At 34.1% G+C, this 16,980-nt stretch overlaps 1 protein-coding gene across 13 annotated transcripts in view; it reads right to left on the reverse strand.

Annotated features, from left to right (window-relative positions):
- STXBP4 (syntaxin binding protein 4) overlaps positions 1-16,980 on the reverse strand; it is a 189,982-nt gene that overhangs the window by 77,266 nt on the left and 95,736 nt on the right. For all 13 annotated transcript variants that reach the window (XR_010137888.1, XR_010137887.1, XM_063717858.1 and 10 more), the window contains 4 exons: positions 8,649-8,825; positions 3,536-3,652; positions 2,995-3,044; positions 545-678 (listed from right to left, as the gene is read on the reverse strand). Coding sequence is in view for 11 of the 13 variants with exons in the window: in XM_063717858.1 (XP_063573928.1) it covers positions 545-678; positions 2,995-3,044; positions 3,536-3,652; positions 8,649-8,825 (478 nt within the window). In the remaining 2 variants the exon portion in view is untranslated. The remainder of the gene's footprint in view (positions 1-544; positions 679-2,994; positions 3,045-3,535; positions 3,653-8,648; positions 8,826-16,980) is intronic.

Raw genomic sequence — 16,980 nt, forward strand, 5'->3', positions numbered from 1 at the left:
GCTCTGAAGACTAGGGAACTGGTTCAGCTATTCCAAGCCATTTAATTAATTACCCTGCTGACTGCCCCAGAGTCTGTTCCCAGTCTTCACTGTCTGTGATCCTGGGGTTTTTTCCATGGTTCTGCTTAACTCATTGTTTCAGCAGTTTTGTCTGTTATATTTGTGTTTTGGGGTCTTTTGCTCAGTTGGACTGTACATTTAATCTTATTCCATCTGTGGGATATTATTATTTAACAAGTTCCTCAATGCTGATTCCACTCCTCCAGTTTCCAGTGCTGCTGTGGACTGATTTTTACATTTATTCTTCCATTTCAAAGAAACTTTGGGTGGAAGTAGATGTAAAGGCGTGTCTTAATTAGAGCTTCATTCTGAGCCTTTACATAAAGGAAATATTCTCCTCCTATGATTGGTACATTAATATTTTTATTGATTAGGTATCAATTTTGCTGTAGGCAAGCCACTATAACGAAATTCAACTGTCTGACTTCAATTTGTTTTGTTAAATAAATTACTTTTAAAAAGTGAAAAAATGTAGAAAACTTACAATCCATATCAAGTAAGGCACGAACAGATTTAACAAGTTCCTTAGATTCAAGTGCCAGTGTTGCTGGGATGTTACGTCCATTCCTTCCCAGTGGTGTGAGGGAAGTCTGAGAAGCCAACACAGCTCTTCTTTCACTATGAAAGCAATAAAATAAAGTTGAACTTACTACACAATAAACAACATTTATCTTTACTAAATCTGAAGTTGTATTAGTTATAGATTTGTACAAAAATATTTATATTTCTGAGGAAATTGTTTCATGTAACCAAAATTGAGGTAATTCACATAAAACAATATTTCTGTTTTCAATTATTTACGACATAATAAGTAGAAATATTTTAAAATTAGGTTGACTTCATGTATGAGAAAGAAGTAATAGAAGGATGACCTGTCTCCTAGATCATTTGTTGGGCTTATTTTGTGAGTGCTTCTGTTTTGCTAACATGATATAATTTTATTTAGTTCTGTATAAATTCAAATTAAGCATATAAACATGAATTTGTCAAAATACATTTATTATTACTTCTAGTAATATTAAATATAAATTCAATAAATGTATTTGCTCCTGAAATTATCTCTTAAATTATTCCATTTTTTGCCTCAAATCAAAAACAGCCTAGAGCATTTATATCACTTTTAAAAAATGCAAACGTCACCTAAAATGAATGCATTCTGATCTAATTAAAAATTAAGTGTTTTCTTCAAAAAATTACACTAAAACTTACTTGAAAAAAAATGTTAAACTGATGACAAAATCATCATTATTTATACTCCATCTTCCTAAGCATAATGATATTAATTCACAAAGGGTAACAAAAGCATCAATTCTCAAATTCAAATACATAGCCTTTATTCTGTGTTGAATGACCAAGGCCAATATCCATGTAAAGGATATGTTATATTGAAATGACTGCACCAGATTTTACTAGTGTTCAGTTTACTAAGACACCATGAAATGTTGCGTGATGTAGCTATTTAAAGTTGTCTTTTTTTCCATGAAGCAGTTTAAGACAAGGGCAGGCTCTGGCTTTTAAATAGTCATTTTAACCTTAATTTTTAAAACAAAACTTTTGAATTATTAGTCAAGGTAAAACTAAGATCTTGGAAAGCTGAGGGTGGGTGACACACTTAGCCCATATAAGAAATAAATATGATTATTGATTATTTTAAGATCCTTACTGAGAGTAATAATCATGAAATTCACAGAGTTTTCTTGTATCATAAGCAGCATGGAGAGTAAGAAGTTATGTCAGGTTCCTTCATCATAAGAAGTAAAACATTACTTGAGTTTAGAAGTGAATTATAAATATTCTTCTAAATTAAAAAGTGCTAAGTGGACACCAAAAATATCTTCATTTATTAAGCTGCTGTTTTCACAGTAAAGGGTAGAGTATTTATTTACTTTTTGAGACAGGGCGTCACTATGTTATCCAGGCTGGAGTGCAGTGGTATGATCACAGCTCATTGCAGCCTCAATCTCCTAGAGCTCCTGGGCTCTAGTAATCCTCCTGCCTCAGCCTCCCAAGTAGCTGGGAATATAGGAATGCACCATCACATCTGGCTACTTCCTTTTTTTTTTTTTTTTGTAGAGATAGGGTCCCACTATGTGCCACTATGTTCCTTGTCTCAAACTCCTGGGCTCAAGTGATCCTCCTGCCTCAGCCTCCCAAAATACTGGGATTACAGGCATGAGCCACCACACCCACCCTCATTGAGTCTTCCTGTTTCTGCAAGAGTATATTGCTAGAAGTAGAAGATGTATCTAGGACTAGTAGCAGCTATTATGAGAACAGAAAAAAATTACTTTGGAAATGCATAAACAAGAATCTTTCTTTTGTAAATGTCTTTCATCATGTATCAAAATGACCATAAACTTATGGTTTGAAATAAATAAATTTGATTAGTAGGTTTGAAGCTTCTAGTAAGAAACTTTAAATCCAAAGCGTACTATGAATAATGAGACAATCAAGGTATACTCTCCAAATATATTTCTTTTATTTATATCTACTGAAAGATGAAAACGAAAGAAAATGATTGCATGAATATGTTTTCCAAAATTCTGTTTGCCAGAACAACGAATCTGCTGGGTTGAGACTAACCTTTAGTAGTGAACCTGTGACCAGTAACTTTGATTCATACGCAAGACAATTAAAGAATTTCAGGTTAATCTCATCTTTATAGAATTTTTGACAAAGACAGGATAGGTGGTTCCTACCATAATTTTAGATTACAAGGTTACAATGACTGACTAAATACTTCCAGGAATTTCTTTAACAGAGATGGGACCCAGAACAATATGTCCTTGCACCTATTTCCATATGATGGCATCCAATGGGAGTTATGTAGCACCTTAGGACTATTTAAGAGATTTTTAGTATTTGAGTCACTATGACCAGATGAAGAATTTAATCACTACCCATATTCTGCAAAAAGCACTTAAATTTTCTTACCTTAAATTTGATAAAGGAGTAGAATTATCAGAAAATACTTCTTGAATAGCCTAGCAACAAACAAGATGGTGAAGGAGATATATCAGTTTGACAGTTTTTAAAAAATATCTTTTCTTGATTAATATTTATAACCTCCTCTGTCCATGGATTAAACTGATGCTTCTATTATGTGGGGGTGGGGGGGAACAATTGACCTAACATGCAATTTTACTCAGAAATATAACAGCTATGAAAACATTTCTTTATAAGGTAAGTAGTTATCAAATAATGTTTATACATTATCAGGATTTTTGGTAAAGTATTCATTAAAATAGTATATATTTGGAATTACATCACCTTGTCTTAATTATTTCTCTAAACAATCTATAAAATGTTAGCAGTCTTTTCATCATCTATGCAGTTCTAAATCTGACCATAAGTCAGCATTGCTGCTTTGAGACTAGAGAATGTTTCACTAGGTACCAAATACAGTAACATTTATCTATATGCCAGTTGCCTATATATTTTTTAAAGATGAATGTAATAGAACAGAAAAACTTACCTCTACAAAATGAAGAAGCTTTTCAGTGGATGCCTCAAAAGTTTTTCGAGCCATTTCTGATTTTCGTAATTGGCAGTCAAGTACCATGATTCTCTTTTTTAAATCCTGAACACTTTCCTGCACAGAGATATCAAAAGGAGCATTTACACATTTCTTCAGTTTTACATTACTGGTCCCTATTTTCAGTTTTTATGAACTAATATTCAATATTACCAAATTATCTTTTTCTCTTACTGTACATATGTTTTGACTTTGGGGGGCATGTAACTAACTGCATATTTAAAAGTTAATTAGCACAGAGATACTGCAAGTTTTATGAGATAAGCTGTATATGAGTTTATTGATTCTTACGGTAAAATACATTTGAATAGTTTATGGTTTTGTTTTGTTTTGTTTTGTTTTTGCAATGTGTCTTACCAGATGCTGACAGAAACCTCTACCAATTTAACATAACTAAAAATGCTGGATACACACACACACACACACACACACACACACAAACACACACATGATGTAAGACAAATCTAGCAAGGAAGTAGAGGAATTCCATGGAGACATGCAACAGCAATGCCAAGTGAACCCACTGGGGTAAGAGAGCACTGAAGCACAATTTTCTCAGAGGGTATATGCTGATCCCTGGTGGCCTACAGTTTGGGGTTTCAACAGTCACAAATGGAAAACAGAAGAACCTTAATGGGTGAACTAGGAAGAAGTAAACTTCACAGAGGTAAACAGTGTTTTGATGTTGGCTCAGGTGACTTGAGTAAAAAAGTTTCTCCTGAATAATTCCTAACCAAAAGTCCCCATTCACGCAGGTTTGGGGCCAGAATTTACATTATCTATGTGGTCTAAAAAGCCATATGCTGAAATTTTACTTTAAATTGGTCCCAGGCTAGCAGAAGCAAACTCAAAACTCTGGAGAGATATTTCTAAAACTCAGAGCTCAAAGAATTCCCACTTACAATGCATTGATAGAACATGACCTCACAGACACAAACAAAAATCACTAAACATATGAGAAAATAAGCTCTATGAATGAAAGCTAACTGAAGGAAATAAAGTACAGTATCAGATCTATAAAGACAGCAGGTATTTAAGTGAGCAGATACAGAATATAAAGCAATTATGTTTAATATGTTTTTAAAAATAAGAGGGAATTGAAAGTATAATACACAAGAAACTATTGAAATAGATCCAGATAACATAAAAAATAAATCTCAAAAATAAAAATGTAACGTAACTAAATTAGAAACTTTATCTATAGATTTGACATCCAATTAGACACAATTATAAAGAGAATGGGTGAACTTGACAACAGAGGTAAAGAAACTTCTCATAATGGAACAGAAAGACAAAAATTGAAATATAAATGGAGAGAAAAGGTAAAGAGAAAACAGCCAGAAGAAGCTATAGCACACATCCAATCTGAATTACACAAGAACAAATACAAAGAATGAAAGAGAAATCGCTCAGGATAATAGCTCAGTGATTTCCAGAAATGGCAGAAGACATTGCTCTTCGAATCGGGAAGCTCAATGAATCCCAAACAGTACACATTAAAGTAAATCAACACATGATTCATCATAGTCAAACTGCTGAACATTGAAGCCAAGGAGATCTTAAAATCATATAGAAGGAAACAGATTGCAAACAAATGACAGATTGACAGCTGACATCACAAACATGAAATAAAAACAGTGAAAGATATTAAATGCCAACTTAACATTTTAAATGTAGCAAAAATATATTTCAAGAACAAGAGCTGAATAAAGATGTTCTTCAGACAAATAAAATGGGGAGAGCTTATTATCATCAGATCCTCACTACATGAATTTCTAAAATATGTACTCATGAAGAAAGAAACAAAGTGAGAAGGTCTGAGATGTAAGAATGTTTAACAGAAAATGGTAAACATGGAGTCTATTAAGCAAATGCTGACCACACAGAACAAATAATCAATGTCTAATTTGTGGTCTTAAAAGTAAAGAAAGAACTAAAATACTGATAAAAATGGAAATTAGGAGGGATGATTGGATTTGTGTCCATTTTATCATAGAGTGAAAAGGCAAGCCAGAAATTTAGGAGAAGATTTTTATAACTATAATTTAACAAAGGATTAGTAACCAGAAGAATCTCTATACATCTACATGAAAAAGATAACTAATCCACTGGAAAAAGGGTCAAAAGATATGAAGAAGCATTTCACAGAGAAACACAAATGCCTAATAAAGAGATAAATATATGCTCAACTGGCTACCAGGGAGGAGGAAACCTTGGTTTATAACATTTATGGGTAGAAATAACCCCATTATAGCTGATTTCAGGCTACCAACCTGATATCACTGTACATGGAGTTGAGAAGAGATGCATGCAATCAGCTCTCATGAGCTAGTGTCAGTTGGTCCCAGCACATCACTGTCTCAAAGCCATTAGTAACCAGGGAAATTCAAAGTAAACTGTAATGATGTAACACTTATTACAACTACCAGATTAATAAAATTAAAACAAAGGGTCAGCAAGTATGCGGGGTAAACAATAATTCTTATTCATTACTGGTGGGAGCACAAATTTGTTCAAATACTTTCAAGCACAAGTAGGCATTACCTAGTAAAGTCAAACTTACAATTATTCAACTTAGCAATTCTACTCCTAGCAGGTAACTATTACACATGTGGAGCAGGATACATGCACTAAAATGTTTTTAGCACCATTTATAACAGAGGAGAACAGAAACAATTGGACTGTCCATCAAATGCAGAATGGATAATTACACGTAGTATATCCACACAATAGAGTACAAGAAACAATAAGAAGACACGAACTAGCTAAAAACTTCAAATAGATGAAATGCAAAAACAAAATGTTGAGTGAAGAAAAGCAGGTCAGGATGATACATAGAATATATTTCTATTTATATAAAGTTGATAAACAGGTAAAACTAAACAACATATTGTTAAGGAATATGTACACAAGTAGAAAAATTTTCAAGAAAATGGTTAAGAATAAATCCAAGAAAGTGGTTATCTCTGAGGGAAAGGGTGGGAGATGTAATTGGAGAGAAACACTGTGGGTCTTCAAAGGTACTAGTAATGTTTTATTTCTTATGTTGAAGGTGAATAAAAACTCCAAAAGGTAAATAAATAAATAAATAACCTAAAGAAAAAATTATAATGAAAAATAAAAGTACTGTTACAAAAAGAATCTGTTATCTTACAAACAGACACTTGAATTTTAATTCTGTAACATCTTGGTCAATGTCTCTTTAAGCAATCTCATGATTTAAAAAAAAAAAGGTTTCCTTCTTTTTTTCCACTGATATTGGGTTTAGAAAATGTTGAATGTTGAGATGCTCATATTAATAGCTCTTTAAAGAGACTCTTTAAAGACTGTTTTCAGAGACAGGTTACTGGCTTAGAGTCTTGTTAAGAGAAATGGCATGAGAACCCGATTATGATAAAAGAGAGAAAAACGGAATTAATTATATTACCAGGCAACTTAGGACAAAAATGTTTCTCAGTTAAGAGCTGGAAGAGAGATTACAAATAACCCAAGCTTAAAAAAAAACAAAAAACAATGAATAATTTCATGTGAACTTTCTTGAAAGTTATATTATTTAAAAATAAAATATTAAACACTCTTGATTTTTCACTTCAAAAGTAACCATAATAAATAGTACTTCTGATATTGTGATAAATCTCAAAATATTTTCATACTCAGGCTAAAGTTACATAACATAATCACATATCTATTTTCAGAATGTAAAAACTAGGTCACAAATAACAAATATGTAATATTCCTAAATATTGCTGCTTTGTAAACTATATGTTTTCCTCTTGGCCTTGTCGTATTATCAAAGGGTGATGGGAACTTCAGCCTTCTTGTGGAATTGGTTTAAGTGAATAATGTGAGAAATAGTTTAGTGACTTTTAACAGATTTCAAATTTTCTTTGGTATTTTGCATTTCTAACACTAGTTTCATTTTCACATGCTATATTTAAAGTACTTAACTTTTTAATGCTTAAATAAATAGTCATAAATTATTCAGATTTGCTTTATGTTCTCTTAGAAACTGATTGGATTAGAGATATAAATAACCAGTTATGTTTATAAGTGAACAAATGTATGAATATTTATTTCAATTTACTTGATTTTCTACCTTAATTCAGTGAAGTAAAAATATATGACTATTATAGATTTTTGAAGCCTCTTCACTGAATATAGTATGTATTATGTAAAAAAAATTGCATGAAAAAGTTTGCACTGTCCAGGTGTGGTGGCTCATGCCTGTAATCCCAGCACTTTGGAAGGCCGAGACTGGTGGATCACCTGAGGTCAGAAGGTCAAGACCAGCCTGGCCAAGATGGTGAAACCCTGTCTCTACAAAAATACAAAAATTAGCTGGGTGTGGTGGCAGGTGTCTGTAACCCCAGCTACTTGGGAGGCTGAGGCAGGAGAATCACTTGAACCTGGGAGGCAGAGGTTGCAGCGAGCTGAGATCATGCTATTGCACTCCAGCCTGGGCGACAAGAGCGAAACTCTGTGTCAACAACAACAAAAAGTTCGCACTGCCTTCTGAAAAGCATTCGGTATTTTGCTATTGAAACTGGAAAATCATCTATTGGAAACTATTTTAGTACACCTTACATTAAAAAAAATTCAAACTCAGTTTCTTCCCATTAATTATCTAGGTCTTAGGCAAACATTCCTTCACTTTCATACTTCCTTGAATGCTCTAATCAAAGAGCAAACCCATTCCTAGACTCCCCTGCTCCCATTCCCATAAAACAAATTAGCAGGTTTAGAAACAAAAGAAAAAAAACAATGTAATCAATTAAATGTTAAAGAGTTCCAGGACTTAATACCTGAACTGAACAATTTTGACCAATGACCTAAATAAATTTGGGGCACATGCTTTTCCATCCCAAAGCCATCTGGATAAAGGAAGGCTCAAGACCTTTACATTATCCCCATCAGGACACAGCATCCTATCATTGAATAATAGAAGACAAACATTGACCTACTTTAGAAGTGCAGATGAAAAGAAAATGAAAACAGGATACATGACAACGGCAAGGAAACCATGGTAACTGGAAGAGATGACTGCTTTGCTTACTTTATTTTGGTCAGAATAATCAGCAAGCTGAGCCTTTAGCTCTGTAATCTTGGCCTCTAACAGACGGATCACTTCTTCATAGTCCATTTCCATTCCATGTGCCTGTCTCTGAGCAGCTTCAGCAAGATGAATCCGACTACGCAGGGCTCTTGTTTCTTCAACTACAGCTTTGGCTTCCTAAAGATTTCAAAATTAATGTCATTTAAAAAATACATAAGAAATAGTTCCGAGGTTTATACAAAATATTTTCCTTGCTCTGGAAGTTATAATTCCAAAAAGTCAATATACATATATTATTTATTTCTCAATTTGAAAATTAATAGTTATGTTATTTTATTATGTGAGGTAGTTGCCTGATCTTTTTCCTTTGTTGATTTCAGTATGGAATCTCTTGACTTCATATAACTAGCATAACATTTTGAAAATAAAGGAAGTAGAAGATAGTTGAAAATGGAAAACAGAAGAATAAGAATGGGCTCAAAAGATAAAAACAGTAGGCTACAACAAAACTCAAGTAGGTAGTAGGACTCATGTTCTAAAAAGGCTCTTGTAGGGTCATCAGATGCTGCTGAGAGATTTGTAGTAGTGTTATGGGGCTTCTCCACGGACCAAGCTCCAGGGGCTAAAGTTATCTCATGGATGTCAATCTATCTACTACTTCTCCCCTTTGGTTTAAGCCAAAAGGTAGCATTTAGTAGCAAAGTACATAATCGTGTTGTTGAATGCAATGCTCACTAGACATTTATTAAACACATGTTATGTCTCAGGTGCTTCACGTGTCTTTTCTCACTTAATCTTTAAAACAATATTGAGAGAAAGACATTACTAAAAAACATTTCATACATAAGCAAACAGACTCAGAGAAGTTATATGACCTGTTCAAGAACACACAGCAGTGCCAGAATCTGAAACTCGGTCTGCCTGACTGCAACATTAATGCTGTCTTTCTACTGTTCTACTCTGCCTCTAAATGAAAAAACAAGAAACCCTCATACAGGTATACCCTCCACCTTAGGAAGAGGATAGGGTAGCCAAAACCACCTGCTCTCTCAAAATATACTTGGAGGGAAAAAAAATGTACCTTGGTACTGGGTCAAAGACAGTCCCCCAGGACACCAATATAATTTAATATGGCACTTCTTATACTATAAACCATTCCTTTTTCTTTACTTGATGCAGAAATCTCTTTTCTCTGCGATAGAACTTTCTGCTCCAATTGCCATGGCTAATATTAAACTATGGCTATTTTAATTTTTTTCAGAGCTGTTAAGGGACATTTGCTTTTGTTTGAGCCTAAATACATTTGAAGTGCTGGGAGGGTTAGGAATGCTGGCATATTGTTAAGGGTCAGTTTTTCATTCATACATTCAATAATGATTTATTAAGTATTTATTACGTGTCAGGTTCTGTTTCAGGTACTGGGGGTAGACACTAAACAATATAGACAAAAAGCCTTCCCTCTTGTTCCTTGGAATTTACATTCTAAGCTTGGGGAGACAGGCAGTCAATCAGGGAGGAGAGGTAAATGTCTCACTGAAAAGATAACTGACCAGAGACCTGCAGGAGGAATGGAGTCAGGATTTCCCAAGGGGGAGCTTTCTAGGAAGAGGGAACAGTTGCATGAAGGCCCTGAGATGGAGTTGTGATTTGTATCTTTCAGAGAACAGCAAGGAAGCCAGTGTAGTAGAGGTAAGGGGTGGTAGGGTCCAGGAAGACGGGAGTAGTAAGACATGAGGGCAGAATGGTAACAAGAGTGAATATAGGGATGGAGGTGGAGTGAAGTGGCAGAGGCTAAGAGAATTTGTAGGCCATTGCAAGGATTTTGGTTTTACTCAGGGTGAGATGGGAAATGATTGGAGGGTTTTGGGCAGAGAATCGATGTGATCTGACTTAAATTTTAAGTGTTACTTTTGCTGCTGTGTTGAGAATAGACTGTAGGTGGCGGGCAAGGGTGGAAGCAGGGAGAAGAAAAAGGAGACAGGCAAAAATTAACTGTAGCTTCAATAAGGGTGATAGTGGTGGAGTTGGTGTGAAGCAGTTAGATTCTAAATATAGTTTGAAGGTAAAGCCAACAGAGTAGTTCATCAATAGCATTTATTTAGCAGCCACTACATCTAGCAACCATGTTTATGACAAAAATACAAAGGGGTAAAAGATAACCTCTCCTTTTCTGTCTCAACTTAGAACATCAGGGATGACTTAGATAAATGGATGAAGAAAAGAGGATGTTAAAAAAAAGAGAACCATGTGAACAAAGGAAGAGAGACAAGAAGAAATTTGGCACACTGAGAAACAATACTAGATCAATTATGATTGGAGTAGAGACTTGCTATAGGGGAGTAATGGATAAAAAAAGGTCATGGAAAGGGAGGGAGTCAGGCTCTGATAGAAATGGCAGGCATGATGGGAAAGGAGCTTGAGTCTGAAGAAGACTTGAAGACTTCTGAGCAGAAAATGATATGAGAAAACAGTGCTTTAGAAAGCTAAATCTGGCAGCAGGGTGCCACATGGAGAGATGTGGCCAACCGATTGCCTTCTATGCCCTTGACTCAGAACTTTATTTCCTTGTATCTGAAAGTAATTGTTCTATAATAAAAGAATACCTTTAGAAAGAAATATCTGGAAAAGATAGGTACATTAACTTAGCCTACCACACCAGTCAATTTCATTCAGATGATCAAGAGAGTCTCTAGTGACACAGCTGGATCAACTTCACACCAGACTGCTTCCGTGCATACAGGGGATAATGGCTAACTATGTGCCAGCATTATTCTCAATGTTTTACATCCATCAACTCAGTTAATCCACACACTGCCATGGATGTCTATTATTATCCTCCTATTATTATCTGCATTTTATGGACAGGATATTGATGCACAGGAAAGTTAAGTAACTAACTCAGAATCACAAACCTAATAAGTGACAGAGCTAAGATTTGGCAGTCTAGTTATAAAGTTCATGTTCTTGGCTACTATGCTGTACTACCTTGCCAACTACAGAAAATGTTTTTAAAAAATCACTTTTAGATGACAATATTATCAGTGCCCAGTCCTGGATAAGCTTGTGATGTAGTCATTACAATAGGTATATTTGAGGCTGCTTCACTCTCCATTTTTCATTCAATCAAGCTAAAAAAAAAAGACTCTAAAGAGGAAGGGCAGAAAATTCTCCATAGCTGCAATGAAGAATAACTAATTTGATGATTTGTCTTCTTCACACTCACTTCATGCAGCTTTTATTCCTCTATAAAAACAGCACTTTTATTTTTGTTCAAAGAATGCTAGTTAATTAAATGAAGAATCTGGATGGAATTTATATAGCCATTATTGTGCACTGATGGTAATACAGTGTGAAATGTAGTTGGGTGGTAAAAGATGCAGAGGTTTTGATGCTGAATAAATTCATGCTATTTCTTTTGTAAATGTATAACTGTCAGGTTGGTGAATGTGACCCCTTAGCAAAGTTCTAGCCCAGTTACCACTGAATGGCTGTTTAAAAGATTAGTGCATTGAAATGATGACTTTTAGAGGAAGCAGTAAAGAAAAGATAACAGCAGTGTGCTGTATTTAGCAATACAAGATAACATAAATCCATTTTCTCTTTTCCTCCCAGGCTGTCTTCTAATAAATAACTGTACAGCCTCCTATGTCAGTAACAACTGAGCCAGAATTTTCCCAGTGCCTCACCATGAGACTGAAATCCCATCAGGGAAAATGCTGTAGTCTATTTACTGATTTACGATGTACTAGATAGAGTTTAATTCAGTTTAGAAGGTTAGATAATAAAAGAAAAATGAAGATATAGTAGTAAGTCAGAAAATCCACATAAGCATTATGCTTTTTAATACTAAGCAGTGTGAGCAAACATACTAGAAGGGAATCCTGAATTATGAAGTAGAATCTCTAGCTTAAATTTTTTTTTTTGGCAACACTGAGGAAATGTCTTCAACTCACACTGGCCCTTTATAAAATGAGGTTTTTCTGCCTCACGATTACATAATGAAACTTTAAAGAGCAGACCAAAGTCTTCTTTGAAAATGTAATCTGAACTAATGAAAATCTTTGTAGGGTACCAATACTTTGGACTTTTGTTGGGACAAAGCACGGTAACAGCTCACACACAGGAAAATAAATACGCTATGTGTTTTTTCACATACAGCACTTTTCCCCCACAAGGTAACATGATATATAATGAAAAAACATGGGCTTTGAATGGGACATAACTAGGTTAGAATCTCAGATCAGAATCTTATATTTTAAAAAATTTTCTGGCTCTGTAATTCTCTAAGACTCAGTTTGCTCATTTTTATAATGGAAAATCACACCTATTTTATTAGATCAAAACTACTCTCACAAGAGAATTAAAGGAACTATAATACTTCTTGGCACAATTTTTTCCTTTTCCTCTTTCTTACCTTGAAAAAATATACATAATCACCTGTGTGATCAAAGAGCTAGACAAAATAATTTATTAAGGGTTTTCCTGAGGCACTCAATTAGTAACACCAGCTCTTGAACTTTGGAGAGTTGTTTGGAAACAAAATTTGCACATGTATTTTTTAATGTTAGCAACAATCATGTAAAGCCCTTTCCTCTAGTTATGAGTTGTAATGAATGGCTCCCTATAGTAGAAGGAAAAAGCATTAATTGCAGTAGCACATCTGTAATTAGGCTAACACATTCACATCACTAAATTTAAAAGTTCTGCAGTTTTTAAGTTCATCAGTAAATCTTTCAAAATGTCAATAGGTGACAGGAGAAAAATGAGACTGCAAAGAGATATATGTTTTTGTGCAATGTAACCTATGCTACCAAGCCCTAAAGAATACTTCTCTTATCAGCTTCCTACATCCACTCTTCGGAAAGCCCTTCTTGGTCTTGGTACTATTACAGCTTGTGAAAAAAATTAAGGGTTACTGCAGGAAAAGGGCTATTGAATTAAAATGTTTAAAAGCAAGTTATATCTAGTTTCCTTAACTTATGAGTCTGATTTGTTAAAATATATATAATATATAATATACCTTTCAATGGATAATCCCAAAATGCTTTGCAGATATTGACAAATGAAGGTATAACTCACCCCTCAGGCATGAATGTGTATGGGGGAGAATATGAATTTGTAGAACTTTTTAACAGACCTCTGACATATGCTTTCTTTTCTCTTTCCTCACTCCCCCTCCATGATTCATCTAGCCAACTCCTCCTCCTCCTTACCTAACTAGTAATTAAGCACTGTGAAGTCTTCATTTATAATGTAATTTGCAGCCATTGCTTAATTTCCATTCTAACCACTATATTACTGATTTATGTCTTTATCCCCTCATGCTTGGATACTATGAAAATCACATATGTGATCACCCTGCCTACTGTGTTCTTTATTGTATTCTGCATACTTCTGAAAGATTGATTTCCTCAAAATATTGATGAAGTACCACCTTAGGTAACAAACCTAACAACATGGTACACGATAAAATATATCCTCATTCTTCATTCTTCAAAGTTCTCTACTACCTATTCCAAATCAACCTACTTACTAGCTTTAGTCCACTTAACTCTCACATGATTCCCATATCCAAGTACATTAACTTACTACATTTACCAGGTGAAATTCTTCCACTTCCAAGACACTTTGGGTCACATTAATCCTCTAGGTATATACACTTTTCACCTTTTTCCATCATTTAGTTGTTACTTGTTCTTCAAAATCTATCTCAGTTTCACCTTATCTGTTTTTCCATTCTACTTTTGTATAAATGATCTTTCTCTCCTTTTTTATCTTTTAGATTTGTCATCTGTAATTAATCATGTATTTAGTACTCTTACTGCTATCTTGAACTGTCATCAAAATGCTTTCTTACCCAACCTTCTAAAATCAAAGGGTCTTGACTGCCCAAATTAGAACACAATCTGTCTGAGAGTAAAAACCCTATCTAATATGAGCAGGTGCTCCACTTAACATAAAATGAGATATAACTGAGTTGACAGACCATGAAAATGACTATTTCATTTTTCATATACAAAAACTGCCTTAAGGAACTTTATTAGGCAAGAAGCTTTCATAGGAAATTTCTTCAAAAAAGGGTTCAGATTTATGGGAATATTAGAACTACATTTTATTTAACAATTAAAATAACAATCATAAACTATGCTTTGAGAAACACCATATAATAATAGGCAAATTATTTCATTATATTACTTTTTTAGAGTCTCACTGTGTTGCCTAGGCTGGAGTGGAGTGGCGTGATCTTGATTCACTGCAACCTCCGCCTCCCAGGTTCAAGATGATCTAAAGACATCCGCCCACCTCAGCCTCCGAAAGTGATGGGATTACAGGTGTGAGCCACCATGCCTGGCTGCATTATATTCTTTTTATATAAATTTTAAAAAATCTTTTTACAGTATTTATCAAGCAAATAAGACTAAGTGGAATGAAGAAAATACCAGTGCTAAAAATAACAATTATACTTGTTTGTCAATTTTATTTCTTGTTTTCATTAAAAACATAAGATTTTTAAATTATGAACATTAATTTATATTTCCTTAAAAATTAAAATTTTTGGCCAGGCACAGTGGCTTACATCTGTAATCCCAGCACTTTGAAAGGCCAAGGTAGGTGGATCACCTGAGGTCAGGAATTTGAGATCAGCATAGCTAATATGGTGAAACCTCATGTCTACTAAAAATACAAAAATCAGATGGGTATGGTGGCAGGACCCTGTAATCCCGGCTATTTGGGAGGCTGAGGCAGAAGAATCTCTTGAATTTGAGAGGTGGAGGTTGCAGTGAGTTGAGATCACACCACTGCACTCTAGCCTGGGTGACACAGCGAGACTCTGTCTCAAACAAAACAAAACAAAACAAAAAAGCCCACAATTTTCCATCATGAGAACTACAGTGTATGTTCTCTAAGACTAAACAATCTTGAAGGTCTTTTTCAACCTTACCTAATCCTTGATTCCACAATTTAGGTAGCAACACTCATTTATAAAGTGTGTAATAATGATGGATATCCAGAACTTCAAGAAACAAAGATTTTCTTTAGTTTGTATGATAAAGTAAAATCCATCCTCATTTTGCAAAGAAAGATTGGTTAAGCTTTTGGAAGAAAAACAGGTCAATCAGATTATAATTAGCTCTAATTAACCCTCCCAAGAGCTTTCAACTTTTTTTACCTGCAGCTGCCTCACTCTCCAAAAGGTGCAAAATTGATTTCTGCTTTTAAGCATCAAAGAAAATCAAAGAAACACTTTCCAATCTCCTTTATAAACAGAAGTCCCTAATCAAGGACAGATATAAAAATACATCTAATTGATAAATTTTATCATATGAAACTTGTTCACAATATAAATATTAGTTACAACCCGCTTTGAAAAATATATTTAACCCTGAACATGTATTTTCTGGTTTAATGAAGACTGACATAGAAAAAAAAAAAAAAGCTACTTTCCTAATTCTCCAATTCTGGTTACACAAAAGGGAAAATTTATAGTATTGGAAACTTCCTTTCATAATTGCAGATTAAACTCTTTTCATTGAAAAATGGTACAATTCAAAAGCAACTTCTGGGGTATTAAACATTAGAATTCATCTGAAATTTGGGACTTAAGGGAGATCTGTCTTTAAAACAGAAATATATTCCTTCCACATTAACCTTTAGAGATTTAATTAAATTGGAATCAAAATTTCATCAAATTTTGTTTTGGAGGAATTTGACCAAGAATTCTAAATTCAAAGCTAGACATAACAAGAGCTAAATAAAAAGATTCTTAAGTTGATGTCGATGAATAAATCAGTGAAAACTGGTAAGCAAATTTTGAAACAAGAAGAAATAAAGTAAGAAACAAGAGGAAACATGGCCCAAGAATTTAAGGCTTTCAGAAAGCAGCAATAGTTGGTACTGGCCAAAGAGGAGTTAGATAAAACAGTCATTTACCTAATAAATATTTATTGAAAAAGCAACTAGAAAGACCAGATAGCCCCATACAGCATACACACCCTATATTATGTAAGAATTTAATCTATGATAATGATGATAACACAAAATAAAAGTGGTTGCGACAACTATTTGGAAAAACAGTGTAAAGTGTAGACCTTCATCTCATACCACATATCTAACAAAATAATTTCTTAGATGAATTAAAGAAAGATATTACAGGGATCTGGGTAAATATATATCTGAAATATGACTAGGAATGAACTTAAATAAAGTTATAAAAGACGAAAAATCATAAAGACAAAGGTTTGACAACACAAAAACATTTATGTTTAAAAACTTCAAAAAAAATTAGACTGTAATCCCAGCACTTTGGGAGGCGGAGGCGGGTGGATCGCAA

The sequence above is a fragment of the Pongo abelii genome, chromosome 19, assembly GCF_028885655.2.
Source record: "Pongo abelii isolate AG06213 chromosome 19, NHGRI_mPonAbe1-v2.0_pri, whole genome shotgun sequence".
NCBI classification, from domain to species: Eukaryota; Metazoa; Chordata; class Mammalia; order Primates; family Hominidae; genus Pongo; species Pongo abelii.